Below are 19743 nucleotides of genomic sequence, written 5' to 3'. Positions count from 1 at the left end.
CTTTCCTAAAGTGCTACCGCTGAAGTGGCGGTGTGGGTAGGAACCTGATCCCAGTTTCTTGCCTCACCACAAGTCTAGCCACATATCTAAATAAATGCAAGAATTACTGCTGGTCCTTAAAGTGGACCTCCATAGTAAAAAAAAAAATTATACGTCCCTGTAAAAAATATTTACCTGAGCAGCCTTGTCCCTCGAAGCTGTCCCACATCACTTGATTTCCGGTGCTTGGTCCCACCTCCCCTCTCTCCTTGAAACAAAACATCAAGCTATATTGCAGTAAATAGCTTGGCATTTTTCTACGAGGAGAGGGGAAGTCGGGGCCAAGCTCTGGAAGTCAAGTAATGGGCGGTCTTAGGTATGGCTTCGTGGGACAAGGCTGCTCAGGTAAATAAAACTTTCTTTTTTTTTTTTTTACAGGGAAGGTGCAGGACTTTTATTTTTACTATGGAGGTCCACCTTAATGCTTCCTTCTCCTCCTCTTTATCATCCATCTAGAGATGGCCCGAACGGTTCGACCGCAAACTTATTTACGCAAACTTCGGTGGTTCACGTTCGTGAACGAACGCGAACTTTATGGCGGTTCACATCACAGTCAGCAGGCACGGGGTAGCCAATCAGGCTACACTTCCTCCTGGAGCCCCAGCCCCCCTTATAAATAGCAGGCAGCATCAGCCATTTCACTCACTCGTGTGGCTGCAGTAATTAGAGAAGTGAGAGGTGCTGCAGAGACATTAGGGAAAGCTTAGGCTTGTTAGGTTGCTTTTTCTTGCTGACCCTTATTGCTAAAAAGCACACCTCATCCTCAACAGCTCTTTTGAGAGCTAATGTTGTTCTTGTGATCTATTTTTTTTCCTGTGTGTGTGTCCCACAGACACTTGTGTTGCATATACAGCCCTGTCAGTCAGTCTTAGCTGCTGGACCTTGGCCCCTTGGTAATTCCAACTGTGCCACTACCAGGCCCAGCACATTCAGTGACTACCTGTGTGTGTGACAGCTGCACATTTGTAATACCGATCACTGCATATACCTACCTGTTGTTCAGTGCACCCACCTACCTACGTGAGCAAACGCAGTGTGATATTTAATACCACCAGCCATGTACCTGTTCACTGTACCTGTGTGTGTGTGTGTGTGTGTGTGTGTGTGTGTGTGTGTGTGTGTGTGTGTGTGTGTGTGTGTGTGTGTGTGTGTGTGTGACAGCTGCACATTTGTAATACCTATCACTGCATGTACCTTCCTGTTGTTTAATGCACCCACCTACCTATGTGACCGCACGCAGTGTCACTGCACCTGTTCACGGGACCTGTGTGTGTGTGTGTGTGTGTGTGTGTTTGAGACAGCTGCACTTTTGTAATAGCAATCACTGCATACCCACCTGTTGTTGTTCAGTGCACCTACCTACCTACCTACCTACCTACCTACCTACATGAGCGCACGCAGTGTTATATACCACCAGTCATTGCACCTGCTTCACGGTACCTGTGTGTGTGTGACAGCTGCACATTTGTCATACCAGTCACTGCATACCTGTTCACTGCACCTGTGTGACCGCACGCTGTTTTATATACCAGTCCGTGCCTACCTGTTAACTGCACCTGTGTAACCGCACATTGTTGTACCAGCAGTCACTGCAACCTGTTCACTGCACCTGTGTAACCGTACATTGTATTAGCCAAGTAAGTGCATACCTTCCACTTCATCCCCCCCAATATGGACAAAACAGGAGGCAGAGCCAGAGGCAGGCCACCTGGCAGGTCTGTTCGAGGTCGCGCCTTTGTGATTTCATGCGGCCCTCGACCAAAGTACAGTGTTCAGAAGAAGGCACGTGCCATCAACCCCCAATATTGTCAGGACGTGGTTGACTATTTAACACAGAACACTTTATCTACCTCATCTTCCGCACGGAAGCATGTCATATCTTCCTCCTCTGGCTCTGATTCTGGCTCCCCACTTAACACTCCGTCGGCAGTCATCACCAAAGTGCCATCATCCCAGGGCTCAGCAGTGTGAAAATTTTTGTATGTGTCTGACTCAGATGAGAGCAATTACATCTGTACTATCTGCCACCGAAAATTGAGCCGTGGAAAGACCAAGACCCGCGTAGGGACAACTACCTTACGAAAGGCACATGATTACAAAGCACAAACTGCAATGGGATGACCACCTGAGGAAAAGCAGCACACAAAAGCAAAGCCACACACCGCAGTGGAAGATACTAGGCCTCAAATTTTTCTCCGAAAAAGCCGATACCTAAACTGTACCATGATGTTGAAAGGCAAGTGGTGACATCTCTGGCACACAGCTTTGAGTCAAGGGTCCATCTGACCACGGATGCCTGGTCTGCAAAGCACGCTCAGGCCTGCCCGAAGACTAAGTCAGTCCCCACCCACAGCATCTCTGCCTGCACGCCGTGTGACTGCCTGCCCCAAGACTAAGTCGGTCCCCACACACAGCATCTCGACTTGACTGCCTTCTCTGCCACCACCAACAGGGTCCAGGACTCCAGGTGCGGCCGCTATAATAATTTTTCTGGTGCATGTACATGCCTGCCTAATTTTTCTGGCTGCACTGCAGCTGCACCAACAAAACAAAAGGCACGTACATGTGTCAATTCCCCTTCATGACCATTACCTTGCCGCGGTGAAGGGGCTTGCGTATCACAATAAAGCAAGGACCAACGGCTATATGAGTGTCTCGGGGGGGGGGGGCAAACACAAGATAATAAGGTCGTTGCTTCAATGTGGACAGACCAAATTCGATCAGCTGGACAGTCACTGTTGTTCTGTCTCAGCCCGGTGACCATATGGGCTGGAAAACCGCCATGGCCTGCACCCTCGCCATGGTGCACACCAGTCCAACATGGCCGTCACTACACAAACAGCTATGTGCGGTGCGTTACACAGTGAGTTTGGTCTGTCAGTGTGAAGCAATACTCTAATTACACTCCCTGATTGATGTATACACATGCAAGATGTTTTAAAGCACTTTAGGCCTGCAATTTAGCATGCAATGTGATTTCTGCCCTTAAAACGCTGCTTTGCGTCAAATCCAGATTTTTCCCCAGGACTTTTAGTGTGTATCCCACTCCCAAAAACTCAGATTTTAGACCCATTGAAACATCTTTTCCATCACTTTTGTGGCCAGCATAAATGTTTCTAGTTTTCAAAGTTCGCATCCCCATTGAAGTCTATTGCAGTTTGCGAATGTTCGCATGAACCAAACTTTTGCGGAAGTTCGCATTCGAGGTTTGCGGACCGAAAATCAGAGGTTCGAGCCATCTCTACATCCATCTTGTAGTATATCACCTTTTGATCATCACCATCCCATCCCTTCCCTCCACTGAACCTTTGTTGCTTCTACAAAATGTGCTGTACAGGACTAAGGGCTAAGTCCTGGACAGAAGATATGTTTTTCCATTATTTGTGTTATGGCTTCTTTAATGAGGAACTTTAGCGAAAATGGGAAAAATAAAACAAATCAATACATTGCAAAGTGACAAGGTAAAAATAGAAGAGAGATCAAGAAATTATTGATATTCGCCATGTAATTTGTTCATATGGTAATTTGTTCATATTGTTTGATCTACAATCAAACTGCACGTAATAATATTTACTACTGACAAACATGAAAAAAAACAGACACCACCAACTGCCATTGTCTATAACCACACCCACTAACAGGATAGGCTAAAAGGTTTTTTGTTTTTTTTTATAGATTATACATATGCACAGAGGGAGATACTGCTTGCTTGGCAGTTGGATACAACTGTTGTTTCCCACAATGCAACAAGGTTCTCAGAAAAGAAACTGTCTGGACCTAGGTCGTGACTAGAGTTGGGCCGAACCCCCGATTTTAGGTTCGCGAACCGGGTTCGTGAACTTCCGCGGAAGGTTTGGTTCGCGTTAAAGTTCGCGAACCGCAATAGACTTCAATGGGGATGCGAACTTTGAAAAAAAAAATTTATGCTGGCCACAAAAGTGATGGAAAAGATGTTTCAAGGGGTCTAACACCTGGAGGGGGGCATGGCGGAGTGGGATACACGCCAAAAGTCCCCGGGAAAAATCTGGATTTGACGCAAAGCAGCGTTTTAAGGGCAGAAATCATATTGAATGCTAAATGACAGGCCTAAAGTGCTTTAAAACATCTTGCATGTGTATACATCAATCAGGTAGTGTAATTAAGGTACTGCTTCACACTGACACACCAAACTGTTCACTGAACAGAACAGGTATGCAGTGGCGGGTTCACTGAACAGAACAGGTATACAGTGGCGGGTTCACTGAACAGAACAGGTATGCAGTGGCGGGTTCACTGAACAGAACAGGTATGCAGTGGCGGGTTCACTGAACAGAACAGGTATGCAGTGGCGGGTTCACTGAACAGAACAGGTATGCAGTGGCGGGTTCACTGAACAGAACAGGTATACAGTGGCGGGTTCACTGAACAGTACAGGTATGCAGTGGCAGGTTCACTGAACAGGTATGCAGTGGTGGGTTCACAGAACAGGTATGCAGTGGTGGGTTCACAGTACAGGTATGCAGTGGTGGGTTCACAGAACAGGTATGCAGTGGTGGGTTCACAGAACAGGTATGCAGTGGCGGGTTCACTGAACAGGTATGCAGTGGTGGGTTCACAGAACAGGTATGCAGCCAGGGACAAGCTAAGCCTAACTAATCTTTCCCTATGAGAGAGAGTGTGCAGCAGCTCGCCCTACTCTCACTAATGCAGGCACATGAGTGACCGTAATGGTCGCCGCTGCCTGCCTTTTAGTAGGGGGGGGAGTGGCTCCAGGGGCTAGTGTAGCCTAATTGGCTACACTGGGCCTGCTGACTGTGATGTAGAGGGTCAAAGTTGACCCTCCATGGTGCATTATGGGGCGAACCGAACTTCCGCAAAGGTTCGCCTGCGGGACGCGAACACGAACCACGGAAGTTCGCATGGAACTGTTCGCAGGCGAACCGTTCGGCCCAACTCTACTCGTGACATCACACTGTGGGAGGGTTTTTACCACAATATCAGCCATACAGATTTCTCATGGGGTAACAGCTACTGATTGGGATTAGGTTCAATACTTGGTTACAGTTCATCTTTAAGGCAGTGTGTCCTAGGAAAAGTCTGTGATTTATTTAAAAGTGACTCTTGGATTTTTAGTTTTTTTTCAGCTTTCTTAGGGCCCAAACTCTGGAATGGGATTAAAGAAACTGGTTGGACTTTCCAATACATTGCAAAGTGAGAAGTGAAAAAATAGAAGAGATATCAAGATCAAGAAATTACTGATATTAGTTAATGTTGTTTGATCCACAATGGGTCTGCATGTCATCATTCATCTTTAAAGAAAAATCGACAGCACCATCTGCCATTATCAATACTACAGCTACTAACAATGCGTAAGGCTAAAAGGTTGTTTCTTTATAGCTATACATATGCACAGAGGGAGATAATGGTTGCTTGGCAGTTGGAAAAAGTTGCTATATCCCACAATGCAACAAGGTTCACAGAAAGAAAACTGTCCTGACCATGGTCATGACATTACAATGTGGGAGTGGTTTCACCACAATATCAGCCACACAGACCACCCTGATGACTTATTTTAGAAAAGATTAAGATTTCTCAAGGCAAAGTGGGTATCAGGGATGAAGTTCAATCCTTGGTTAAAGTTTCTCTTTAAGCATCCTACTGTATTATGTGGCAAATTTTCACTCTGACAGACAAACATGAACAGGCTCCTATTAGAGATGGTCCAAACAATTCGCCGGCGGACAGTATCCGACGAACTTTCGCTGTTCGCTTTCTCTGTGAACTGGGAATATATGTCGTGTTCAACCCGCCCCATATACATCATCATGGAGCCAAACTTTGACCCCTTACTTCACCGTCAGCAGACACATGACAGCCAATCAGCTAGCACCCCCTCCTGGACCCCCCACCCTCCATCAAAAAGCAGTTACAGTGCCCATATTGGATTATTCTCTGCTGGCTGCTGACTGTCTGTTAGTGAGAGCAGGTACAGACTGCTGCTGATAGGTAGGGAAAGCATTAGCTAGGCCTGTGTTCTTGTTCCTCACTTTTTGTGAAAGCACCCCAAACAGCCCTTTTGAGGTCTCGTGTGTGTGTGTGTGTGTGTGTGTGTGTGTGTGTGACACTCCACAGCCCACTGACACCCAGAGTTGTGTGCACAATACTGCTATTGTTGTTGCTTCATTTAGTTGCAGGCACAGTACCACTCCTGTGTATTATTATTTCACTGTATTCTGATAGTACTATTGCATTTCTCTGTGTGTGACACTCCACAGCCCACTGACACCCAGAGCTGTGTGCACAATACTGCTATTGTTGTTGCTTCATTTAGTTGCAGGCACAGTACCACTCCAGTGCATTATTAATTCACTGTATTCTAATAGTACTATTGCATTTCTTTGTGTGTGACACTCCACAGCCCACTGAAACCCAGAGCTGAGCATAATATGATTTCTGCCCTTTAGGGTTTAAAACCCGACTTTGCATCAACTCCGTAATTTTTGGTGCGACTTTTGGCATGGATCCCCCTCTGGCATGCCACAGTCCAGGTGTTAGACTCCTTGAAACAACTGCCCATCACCTTTGTGGCCAGAAACAGTCTTTGTAGGTCTTAAAATTTGGCTGCCCATGGAAATCTATGGCAGTTTGCATGTTCGCATGCATTTGTGGAAGTTTGCGACATTTCTATCACTGTAGGGATTAAAAGGGCTACTTAAAAATAAAAAATATTGCCCAAATTGTCAATTGTATAACCAGCGCATGACATGAAAATGCCCCCTGCTATGATCGCTGGGAACTAAAGTCTTCTCTTTTTTTTACGTTTGTGTATGTGTGTGTGCCAGCAGGCACCTGTAATGTAAATCTAATGCTGTCTGTGACCTTCTCTTGTACTCTAGGACAATGGTAGCGCTGACAGAAGTCTGAGTGACTGTGTGATAGCAGGTAGCATCAAAAGGCTTCCCCCTTAAGCTCCGTGGGCTTAATGAGGTGAGGGAGAAGGCTATATAGCAGGAAATACACAAGGAAGTGTCTTTCTGTCTGTGTAGGAAAATCCGCAGGAGAAAAATGCAGGAATAGTCCTGTCCTGCTGAGAAAGTTGATGCAAAAAAAAAATACATACATTAAAAAATCTGTACTTGCAATCATATAATGCAATTGTAATGAAAATGGGTTTTTGCGTGCAAACATCATTTGGAAGTTTGTATAAAAATAACATTGTATTAAAGCATTAAAACAGATGTATGTTTCAATTGCAGTATTATTTTAGAAATGAAGTTCTCATCAATCAGAGATTAGTTTACCTCTGCAGCCATTAGTGCACATTGTAATAGTGTACTGCTTGGTGGTGACTAGAGCCCTAGGTGCAGGATTGATCAGAGAAGCATTCTATTTGGCCACAAAAGTACATCACTAAGGAGTCTTTGGTCCTATCTACAGATGTGTATTTAAATCTAACGTTGCATATTTCTACAGCTGTGAACTGCCCTGCAAGTCATTTGTACCTAGAGAGTGAGACTTTCATGCTAAGACCTACTTTAATTCACCCTTCATTTGACTTAACCTGAAGCAACAGAATACTTTTATTCTGTGCACCTTTGTTTATGCTTAGCTCCTGGTAATATAAATCTTCTTCATATTCTCCATGTGTGGGAAACCTGCACCTGCAATCATTAATTTTAGACCAGTGAGCTGTATTTCCCCCTGAGAATTGAATGGGATCTGTTGAGGATGAGTGTCCACCTAAACAATTCAAACTTATACAATAATACAATACAATAACATTTCTATAGCGCTTTTCTCCCATAGGACTCAAAGCGCTTAGGCTCTCTCAGATTCAGTAATTAGTAGGATGAAGTATTCACACAACAAAAGTTATATTTCTGCAAATGCCAGACTGAACAGGTGGGTTTTCAGTCTGGATTTAAACACGTCCAGGGATGGGGCTGTCCTGATCTGTTGAGATAAGGAGTTCCAAAACGTAGGGGCAGCATGACAGAAGGCTCTGGGACCAAAAGTTTCCAAGTGGACTCTGGGTATGACTAGATTATTAGAACCTGTGGATCTGAGAATGCGGGGATTGCTACGCAGCTGTAACATATCTTTCATGTATCCAGGGCCTAGATTATTCAGGGATTTAAATGTCAGTAGGCCGATCTTGAATAGGACCCTCCATTCTATAGGTAGCCAGTGAAGGGAATGCAGGTCTGGCGTTATGTGGCAGTGACGGGGTTGGTTGGTTAGCAGTCTGGCAGCAGTATTCTGTATCAGCTGTAGGCGGTATAAGACCTTTTTTGAAAGGCCAGTGTAGAGACCATTGCAGTAGTCCAGTCGGGATGTGATGAAGGCGTGGACTAAGGTTGGCAGATCTTCTGGGGGTATGAGGTGCTTGATTTTTGCAATGTTCTTCAGCTGAAAATAGGATGATTTCACCACAGCAGAGATTTGAGTTCTGAAGTTTAAATCCCCATCAATTAGAACTCCCAGGCTACGCACATGATCAGAGCTGCGTAGATCCGTGCCTCCTATTCCCAGTGGTGAAGACTGCAAGTTAAGTTGTTTTGTTATCATGCTCTGCCCTCCAATCAGAAGGACTTCAGTTTTGTCTGCATTTAGTTTCAGCCAGTTGTCATGTAGAGAGCAGTACCAAAGGATTCTGAGACTCTGACAGATGTTTAAACAAGGTGTGGTCCAGTATGGGATGGGACCAGGGGACATGGGGATTTTGGAGTGTGTATTCTTAAAAGATAAAAAGTTGCTGTAAATATCTTTAATGACACTTTATTTCATTTTTAAAAAAAACACATTATTGAAATAAGATTTGAAAGTACTTAGTAAAATTACAGATGTTAAACTTGTAATGCCAAATCTATCAATAAAATAGGCAATCTGCGATCAGCACGTATCGCCAAGGAAATGGCGTCATCGACGGACTTGGGTTCTGGGTGTCCTAACATTAATTCAGAGACTGCGTCTGACAGGCCTGAGAGGAAGCAGTCTAATAAGGCGTAGGACCCCCACCTAGATGACACAGCCCACCTTCTGAATTCGGCCGCATAAACTTCAACCGAATCTCGACCCTGCTTGAGAGTTTTGTGCGTCCTCTCAGCAGTGATCGAAGCATCCGGGTCATCATAAATTATAGCCATTGCTTTAAAGAACTCCTCAACTGACGTCAGTGCTGTATCCTCAGGCAAAAGACCATATGCCCAGGTTTGTGAGTCCCCGGACAATAAGGTCTTAACAAAGGTCACCCTTTGCTGCTCAGAACCTGACAAAGTTGGTCGTAGCTCAAAATAAGACAAAACCCGGTTGCAAAAGTTCTGGAAGTCGGATCTTTGCCCTGAAAACTTTTCGGGCACTGACATACGGAGATCTCTGACCGGAGGGGATTGCACAGTGGCCACAGTCGTCTGCAAGACCCAGCCAATTGGTTGATCTGAGTCTGTTGCGAATTAACCACCTCAATGAGGTTGTTAAGCGAGGTGGTTAGAGTCTCGATCTGACTGCGTAGTGTTTTCATACTAGTGGTCTGCTGTTCTGTAACGAACGGTGTCAGAACACAGAGAGAATCTGATTATTGGCGATCTGCAGTATCGCCAAGAATGCAGATATATACCTGATTATTGGCGATCTGCAGAATTACCGATAATACAGATATATTGCTAACCTCTGGACACCCAGCAAAGAATACAATAAAGACAGTAATATAACACAGAAGTGTGGAAATATCCACCACACGGCAATTCCTCAGAGCTGTGGTTACCTCTGAATGGGAACCCCGTGAGTGAGATCCTCTAACCAGGCAGAGTGAGGAATCTCAACCCCTAGCAGCAATCGTCTGCTTGGGGCAGGCGTTTCAGAGAGGCAAGCCTCAGAGATAACCCTCCAGTGGAAGACGTTCCACTGGAGGGAGAAAGGTCAGACAGGCAAGGGTTAAGCAACAGAGATGGCGGTAGCAGTACAGGAGCGGAAGGCAGGAGAGTAATCGGTAATCAGGCAGAGATCGGCAACAAGAATCAGATAGGCAGAGGTACAATTGCGTAGAGAGAGAGAGTAGTCAAGGATAGCCGGAGTCAAAACACAGATACAATATCAAATACAATCCTAACTAAGGTGTGAAATCCTTAGTATCAACACCAGGGCACTGAGCTAAGGTCTGAGCGCTAACACAGAAATGTATTCACGACAGCAGACAAGGAGCAACTGAAAATCAGCTCCTTATTTGCTGGGAGCGCATCTGCAGCGCCACCCAGCCAATCAAAAGGACTGCTGAGGTCAGCTGACCCTCCTACGTAGGAGGTACAAATCCTGTCTCCTGGCGCGCGCGACCCTCTGCCTCTGTGTACCAGAGAGGCCAGGCCCAGGGTCCACGCGCGAGCGCATACTAACATCTGCCGGCTGCACCACCGGACCCGCCGCCATGTCGCCCGCCGCGGGGGTGGTGTGCCCACCAACCCGTGCCAGCAGTTCCGCATGTGAGGCAGAACTCGCTGGCTGGGAAACGTAGACCACCGCCATGCTGCCCCGCGTGGCGGCGTCTCCGTGGATTCTCACAATATATTGTTCCATTATGATAAGTAGTAATAAAATTATAGGCGAATGAATGGAAGGAGCGCTGACAGATGAAAATTTCTGTGTTTTTTTTAAGTTGAAAAACCCTTTGAGGTGAAGTGGTTAAAGGGGTGTATAGAGTACCTTGGCGCTGTAGTATGTGATGGTATCAAAGGGCAGCAATGGAGTGTGGACAATAAGACTTCTTAAATACAACATTACTGTCAACCATTTTTTTTAAACTGGTATAAACCTTTATAAACTATAAGAAATCATATATGACATAAACCTGATATGTGTAAACCATAAGATATCTGTATATGATTATTAAATATCCATATCTCCTCCACTACATTCGTATTTAGTAGCAGTAGCAGGGGAAAAAAAAAATCCTCACACGAAAAGGTGGCTGTTTTAATCTCTTGTTCCTGCTCAGACATTTGGCACATAACTGAAATCAAAAGTTCATTTTAAGCTTTTTAGTGCTAAGTGTACATTTTATTAGCTTGAATTAATTCATTCCATTGCTTTTTAATGTTCACAAATTGTCCATGGACTTTGAGTAGTCATGCCTGCTTACTTTGTACATTTATGCAGGTTAAGCTTCCTGCTAAGCAATGTGCTACTGTGGTTATGTTTTACCAATATAAATATTGATGCCTATATTAACCACTTTACCCCCAGCGGTGCAGATTTCTCCGTCACTTTTTTCACCTTGTTAACACCAGGGACGGAGAAATCCGCACCTGGCGGCGCTCCCGCCGCTGTCCGCACTCCCGCTCACTCGTCCGCGCACCACCTCCGCCCGCTTGCCCGGAGATAAATGACCAGGAAAAAACGTTCCCGTTTGTTGATCCAAGTCCCCACAATGATCAGCTGCTTCTACGAAAAGCAGCGCGATTATTGTGAAAAAAAAAGTTTCCCAGCCTCATAACACTTCCTGCAAGCGTCCTTCCGGACGCTTGCAGGACGCATAAACAAAAAGTTACTGTGGCCATCTTGTGACCAAATAGTAAAACTACACCCTAAAGCATTTTTCGTATACAAATACATTAGTTATACACTAAAAATTAACTCATTACCTCCCACACTCCCCAATTTTTTTTTGTAATTAAGAAAAAATTTTACAATTAAAAAAAAAATACATAAATAGTTACCTTAGGGACTGAACTTTTTAAATATTTATGTCAAGAGGGTATAACACTGTTACTTTTTAAACTATGGGCTTGTAATTAGGGATAAACGCAAAACTGAAAAAAATGCACCTTTATTTCCAAATAAAATATTGGCGCCAAACATTGTGATAGGGACATAATTTAAATGGCTTTATATTCGGGGGAAATGGGCAAATTTCATGGGTTTTAATTACAGTAGCATGCATTGTTTAAAAACTATACAGGCCGAAAACTGAAAAATAATAAATTTTTTCCCACATTTTTTCCTATTTTCCCATTAAAACACATTTAGAATAAAATCATTCTTGGCATAATGTCCCACCTAAAGAAAGCCTAATTGGTGTAATAAATTAAAGTCACCCAAAGTTTTTTTTTTTTTTTTAACTTCCATGGATATATAAATGTTTTATTATCAATCATACAGTACAGTATGTAAAGGGAAGTGATTAATGTAACAATTTTGGAATGTATTTAATCATCAAAAAATAAAATAACACAAATGCTATTTGATTTTGTGGGAGATGTAGTAGGTACTCCCCTTGGCTGTGTTACCTGGTTGTTACTTTCAGCATAAAATAATCTCAAGCAAGCATTTTTTTTATCTACCAGTTTTGCAATGATGAAAGCTTCCTGTATGAAGAGACTTCTTCAAATCACCCAGAGCATTATGATGGGATTAAGATCCATGTTTTTAATTGCTTATTCCAAAACTATTTTTTGTCAGCCATTCCTTGTTATTAGTTTTAAAAGTCCAGTTTTGATTGAGCTTCACAATCTCTTTTCATAGTGTAAAGTTTTCCACCTAACCTACAGATGATTGTTCCTTTAGCCCAATTACTCCCCATACACCTCCAAAATTACCAGTACCAAACCACCCCTAATATCCTCAGTGCTGCAGTTCAGGAAACAAACTGCAGTAATCCCACTAAATATACATAGCACATAGTAATGCACACTATGGGATTTGCAAACTCGCTTTATAATAACTGGTAATAATGATGACATAGTTTTGTGAATACACCCCATAGTGTGTTCTTTGATAATATTTTAGGCTAAGTTCACAGTGTGTGTGGCAGGAAAGTCCACATGTTGCGTCACATACAGCAAAGCATACAGTCAATGCAAAGAATATTCCACTGTCACTGTTAAGGTGTTCATCCATTGCATTCGGATGCTACATACCGTTAGACCGCATTGCCCTGGCTGCACTGTAAACACTGCATAGGTGTTGAATTGCAGTGCAATGGTCAGCATTTCAATGGTCATTACATTACACCACAATACCCCACCGAGCGTAGCCTAAGTGTTCACTGTAACAATGAAGCTGCATCTAACAAAGTAGTCTTAACCTTCTGCCACCCGCATCACGCCAATAGGCGTGGCCGCTGTGGCAGGCCCAGGACCGCCTAACGCCGATTGGGGTAAAGTCCTGGGGCTATAATTTGCATGAGATCGCACGCACGCTGCGCGCACATCTCATGCTCGGAGGGCAGAGCTCCGCCCCGCCTTCAGTCTCCGAGCGGCATTTGCCGCTCGGGAGACTGTTAGACGGCGTGATCGCCGTCTATTTACACTGTGCAGTGCTGCGATCAGCAGCAGTGCTGCACTGGGGACAGCCGTGTGACACGTCTGTCCCCCTGGGGGACAAGAGAGCGATCGGCTCTCATAGGCAGAAGCCTATGACGGCCGATCGCCGTAATTGGCTGGCTGTGGGGAGGGAGGGAGGTGACATATTTAAAAAAAAAAACACTTTTTTAAAAAAGAAAATCACTGACAATAATATTTATTTAAAAAAAAAAAAAAAACATGGCGGGAGCGATCAGACCCCACCAACAGAGAGCTCTGTTGGTGGGGAGAAAATGGGGGGGGGGGGGGGGTCACTTGTGTGCTGTGTTGTGCGGCCCTGCAGCTTAGCCTTAAAGCTGCAGTGGCCAATTTTGCTAAAAATGGCCTGGTCACTAGGGGGGTTTAGCCCTGCAGTCCTCAAGTAGTTAATGACAAGTTGGTAACCAATGTACCAGGGACTCGCCTGGATCCAGTCTACATCTGAACACTGAACAGTTATTTTGTGCAGAAACTTAAACCTTGTAAATTTAAACAGAGCTTTATGATGCTATGATGAATTAATATATTATGATAATATATTTTAGCTAGATTTTTTTTCTTTTTATTCTTACAGGCATTTCCTGGAAATTTTAACTCTGACACTGTTGTCCGACACAACCTGCAGCATCCAGTGGTTGCTCGATACATACGTATTGTTCCTTTGGACTGGAATGAAGATGGACAGATAGGATTGAGGGTTGAACTTTACGGATGCTCGTATTGTGAGTGCACATTGTTTTCTCTTCCTTTTTTTCTTTCTTTTTTTTCTTTCTTTTTTTTTTTTTTTGGTGTCAATATTTGGAGAAAAATACCTATCTCCTTTATTAAAGTAAGAATGCAATAGAATAATTATCTCAAACTGGACACATATAAATGTCCTATGTGTCTACCTTACCTGCAAATAGGCTCTTTATAGGAAGCAGGAAATTACTTCATAATAGTACAAGATTGGTAAATTTACCAATATTCTACTAGTCAATATTTTGGGCATCCAAATTTCCAGGGGATCTTTTTGCATGTATGTGCCTATGGCCATTCTGCCGCCGAGATGCCCCCATTGGGACTCGCTCATTAGTGATTGGTGAATGGGAACAAGTGTTCCCTGAGCCAATCTAAGGCTTTGTGTAATAAATGAACATGTAATGAAAGCCATACACGAGTGGCTTCATGCTACTGTGCATGTGTGGGCAGTACTGCGGCTGTGCACATGCACAGAAAGGAGTGTGACTGTGAGTAATATATGACATTTAGGGCTCTTACACAGTGGGACGTTGCGTTGCAGGGGACGTTAAGGTCGCATAACGTTCCCCTAATGCAACGCATGGTTGTGCTAAAGGTGGACGCTACATAGAGCGGCTCTTGGTGCGCCATTTTCGTTCAATAGAACAGGCAATGATTCATATGAATCATTGCTAGCAGGCAGAGAACCGAGAATGATTCATATAAATCATTGCTAGCAGGCAGATAATGAATCATATGAATCATTGCTAGCAGGCAGAGAATGATTCATATGAATTGTTGCTAGCAGGAAGAGAACCGACATTGCAGTGCAGTGAATATTTATTAGCCATGCGGCTAGGCAAAATAGCGGACTCTCCCCTCCTCCCCTCCTGCACACAAAAAACAATAAAACATTACTGAGCATGTGCAAACAGTCTAACGCGGCTAAAACCGCATATAACGCACAGCATGCTGCACTTTTATAGAACGTGCAGCGTTGCACTGTAACGCAATGTGGGCACTGTGAACAGCCCATTGATTTTTCATTACTGTGAGTTGGGCTGCATTACAGGCTGCTCTAACATGCGCCTGTAACTTCCCACTGTAAAAGCAGCCTAAAACACCTTTATTTCCAAATAAAATATTGTCACCATAAATTGTGTTAGGATAATTTAAATGTTGTGATAACCAAATTAATTACATGGTAGATTGGAGCCTTATTTTGAGGCATTTTAAATGTAAGTATACCAATACTTCATACCTTCATACCTTTTTTTTTTTTTAAAGTAATTTTATTTTACTTGCTCTGTAATTAGCATTTGCTTGCAACAATAAAAGAGTACTCATTCCGTGCTTAATTACTGGTGCGCATTATGTGCGCGTATAATTTATGTATTTATTATTTATTTATTTATTGTATTTATAAAGCGCCAACATATTACGCAGTGCATCTATCTATCTATCTATCTATCTATCTATCTATCTATCTATCTATCTATCTATATATATATATATATATATATATATATACTCTAATATTAGATTAAAACGGGAAAGGTATTAATATACAAATCTCCTTGGAGTTGTGGGACATGATGATCTTAAAGGGACTCCGAGCTCAGCGAAAAAAGTAAAGTTGTACTCACCAGGGTCTTTCTCCAGCCCAGTGCTGGTCGGGAGGTCCCACGCCGGCGTCCTGGCTCCTCTCCTTCACCCCGCTCCGGTATGGCTGACAGGCCGCAGCCCGGGCGACACTCGGTGGAGTGTCGGGCTGCAGCTTCCGCGTATGACGCGGATTACGTCACACGCCGGCCGCCTCACGTCATCACGGCGGCCGGCGTGAAAGTACTGCGCATGCGCGCTTTAATCGCGCATGCGCAGTACTTTCACGCCGGCCGCCGTGATGACGCGAGGCGGCCGGCGTGTGACGTAATCCGCGTCATACGCGGAAGCTGCAGCCCGACACTCCACGAGTGTCGCCCGGGCTGCGGCCTGTCAGCCATACCGGAGCGGGGTGAAGGAGAGGAGCCAGGACGCCGGCGTGGGACCTCCCGACCAGCACTGGGCTGGAGAAAGACCCTGGTGAGTACAACTTTACTTTTTTCGCTGAGCTCGGAGTCCCTTTAATGAAATTGCATCTCTGAAGGTACAGTGGAAGTAAGAAATATTGTATTATTGAACAGAGTTTCTCTATTCTTTCATAATGTTAGGAGGATGAGTGATAAGCCAATCTGAATTGTGTCATAATGTTACATGCAGCATTTATTTCTTGGCTTTCATAAAGCTCAGAGAAAAAGAAACTCGAATGCCAAATATATTTATCTTGTTTTGCATTATACAATATTTATAAAATCATACAAATATTATCTGTACAACCTTGGTTTGTACTGTGATATATCACATTAATAGTAAACAAAAAAATATATAACAATATATCCTCTACTCCTGTGTTTTAAAATAAAGCTTTGCTTTATGCACTACTTTCTATTTTTTTATTGGGTAAAAAAAATGAATAAACACATACTCTGGCTTATTCAGGAAAACAGTGAAAGTATCAAATCGCCAAGTGCAAATTGCAACCATAGCAGTTTAACAGAATCCATCTTTTGCTTGTCCAGCTTCAGTAAAGGACATTGGCCTCAATTCACTAAGATTATCTCCTGTCTTTAATAACTCTTCTAGAGTTGTTACCATGGTGATAAGGCATGTAGTATTCAGGAAACCTTTTACCTCAGGCAAACCTAAAGTTAACTCTTCTGTCTTTAAGTTAACTCTTCAATCCTTAAAATAACTCCAGAGTTAAAGACAGGCTGTTAATTAACTGCATGTGAAAATTACAGAGGAGGTAAATTAACTACAGAGGAGGTAAATTAACTACAGATGAGGTAAATTAACTACAGAGGAGGTAACTTAAGGAACTCTCTTGCCTTACTATCTCCAGCATGATCTTAGTGAATTGAGGCCATTGGCCTCAATTCACTAAGATCATGCTGGAGATAATAAGGCAAGAGAAAACTTACCTCCACACAGTGAGAGAGTTATCTTATCTCTTCATTCCTTAAGTTACCTCCTCTGTAGTTAATTTACCTCCTCTGTAGTTAATTTACCTCCTCTGTAGTTAATTTACCTCCTCTGTAGTTATTTTACCTCCTCTGTAGTTATTTTCACACGCAGTTAATAAACAGCCTGTCTTTAACTCTGGAGTTATTTTAAGGATTGAAGAGTTAACTTAAAGACAGAAGAGTTAACTTTAGGTTTGCCTGAGGTAAAATGTTTCCTGAATACGACATGCCTTATCACCATGGTGATAACTCTAGAAATGTTATTAAAGACAGGAGATAAGCTTAGTGAATTGAGGCCATTGACTGTTGCTGATTACATTTTTTTACTTACTCTTTTTCTCCTTGTACTGCTTGTTCAATACCTAGCTCTAGGAATATTTTACATTTAATGGAGGAGGGGATTACAACTTCTTTGGGGTTGTCTTGCTGTGTATATCTAATTTTGGCAGAATTATACTATAAAAAAATAAATAAAATTAATATTTGCATAGCTGTTGTAATGCTTGTGTGCATAAGCAATACTGTCTGTTTACAAATCACAGGTGTAATGCTTGGGGGTTAAACTTTGACCACCCAGAGCAGCAAGACTGGTAGCTGATTAATGGAAGAGGCTACACAGGCTGCCCAGAGCAACTGCAGCTCTGGGCTTCCGATATTGCTACAAATAAGATGCAATGGCAGCACAGTGCAATGTTGTGCTGCCCTTGCGATAGCGAGCACTCAGACAGGTACAAGACGGAACTATAGATTAGAGTGTAACTAGACAAGTAAGACACAATGGCAGCGCAGTGCCATGTTGCGCTGCCTTAGCGATAGCAAGCATTCAGACAGGTACAAGACAGGACTAGATTGGAGCGCAACTAGTAGCAAACACAGCTCACAGTCACGTCCACAGAAGCAGAGCTAGCAGGCTAGCAACAATCACCAGCAAGCATCCACAGAGACAAAACTACAGGAAAGAACATAACTAATAGCAGCCACAGCCTATAGTTATGTTCTCAGAACTAGAGTAGCAGGAATACTACCAGTCACCAATGTGGTGATGGCAGAATCCAAGCTATCAGGATAATGGACTTCACTGACCCACCGCGGATGCAATGAACGTCCATCAGGCATGGAAACTAGGCAGTAAACAATAATACAGAAAAATAATAAATGGCTCAACTAATGGATAAATATATATTAGCAAGTCTGCATATATATTTATCAAGAACTAGCTAAAGCACAAGTAATAAGGTCGCATTGAACTACAATAACAGAACTACACAGCGTATGAAACCGTGCCCAGCAGACCAGCAAAGTGATCGCTATGATGGGCGAGGTCTAAAAGAGGAGACAGACTTTTATGCTGGCATCGACCAATGGATGCAAGCATGCAAATCTCCACACAGCTGAATGGTAATCATTCAATCCTGAGCTGGCTTGATCACCATTTGCTAGCTGGTTGTGAATGCAAAGGAGACATGCAGTATTATGTATCAACATGCCAGCAGGAAATCCAGGGCTATCTGGCCGCAGTTCAGCTGTAGTAAGCAAGTGGTGGAATGATGACAGCATCCTGAGCTGCCCAGAACTGCAGAGCAATTGCAAATAACAATGTGACTCATTGCGAATGCACAACCGAATGCAGGCAGACAAGCCAGAACTGTCCGTTTGCGGCTCCACCGCAATGGACAGAACACGCCACAGGAGGAATCCTTACAGCTGTGTTGCTTTTTTCATGTGAAATGTGTGAATCACATTCAATGCATATTTAGTTTTAGTGGAAACTCCAAACTTTTGTGTGTAAAATCACATGTGAATTTCCAGTTAGTTAGCGATGTTTTCATGTAAATTAACTTCATTTGTATGCACAGAAAACGTAACAACAAAACGTCTCAACTGGATTTTTTGACAGGAATTAATGGCAATATTAAAGGAATAGTTAAGGTGGAATAGATCGTGAGTCAGAAATGAGTAAATTACTAGTAGACTTAAGCCCGTTTAAAAACGGGCTCTAGGACTGTGTTTCCGGGTGCGCCCAAGCGCGCCTGCCACCCACAGCGTGCCCGCCCGCCTCCCGCCACCACGCACGACCGCTCACCCGCTACACATACGGCCACCCGCTCACACGCCGCACACCCTGCCGCCCGCTTACACGCCGCCCGCTCGGCTCCCTGGCCCCATCCCCGGCTCCTATCTCTGGGTCAGTGCTGCGCACTTGCACAGCAGCACAAAGCACGGACAACACTACACAGAGACAGGAGGCACACGCAGGGACACAGGGATTTTATCATAGAGGATTCATGCGTTGTCTTATGTGCATGAATACAAATCCATACTTACCTTTTGTGGTTTGTCCTTGATGGAGGTAAGATCGAATTACTCCTAATTTACATATTTAGTTGATATTAGAAATGCAGGGTGCCTCCAACAATATTGTTAGATTAGTCACAACCCCCTGGACGTTTGTATATTGTAAACCATGTGTTTCCAACAACCTAAGGAGTGCGACCCACCAGCATCTGCACAGCAGACCTGGGATAACGAGCGGGAACAGTTTCCTTCCTGCAGCAGGCTCTGATGGTGGTTGCAAATCTTGCAACCCACCTTTATAAGTATAATATATCTAC

General features: G+C 43.6%; 1 protein-coding gene and 1 long non-coding RNA gene across 14 annotated transcripts in view; one reads left to right on the top strand and one right to left on the bottom strand.

Moving 5' to 3' along the window:
* Nucleotides 1-19743, top strand: part of CNTNAP2 (contactin associated protein 2) — a 2604396-nt gene that overhangs the window by 921122 nt on the left and 1663531 nt on the right. For all 7 annotated transcript variants that reach the window (XM_068236339.1, XM_068236338.1, XM_068236337.1 and 4 more), the window contains one exon: nt 13924-14071. In XM_068236339.1, coding sequence (XP_068092440.1) covers nt 13924-14071 — 148 coding nt within the window. The remainder of the gene's footprint in view (nt 1-13923; nt 14072-19743) is intronic.
* Nucleotides 1-19743, bottom strand: part of LOC137518456 (uncharacterized) — a 110483-nt gene that overhangs the window by 10488 nt on the left and 80252 nt on the right. The gene's annotated exons all lie outside the window — the stretch shown is intronic.

The sequence above is a fragment of the Hyperolius riggenbachi genome, chromosome 5, assembly GCF_040937935.1.
Source record: "Hyperolius riggenbachi isolate aHypRig1 chromosome 5, aHypRig1.pri, whole genome shotgun sequence".
Lineage (NCBI taxonomy): Eukaryota > Metazoa > Chordata > Amphibia > Anura > Hyperoliidae > Hyperolius > Hyperolius riggenbachi.
This window is presented reverse-complemented; position numbering and strand designations above follow the sequence as displayed.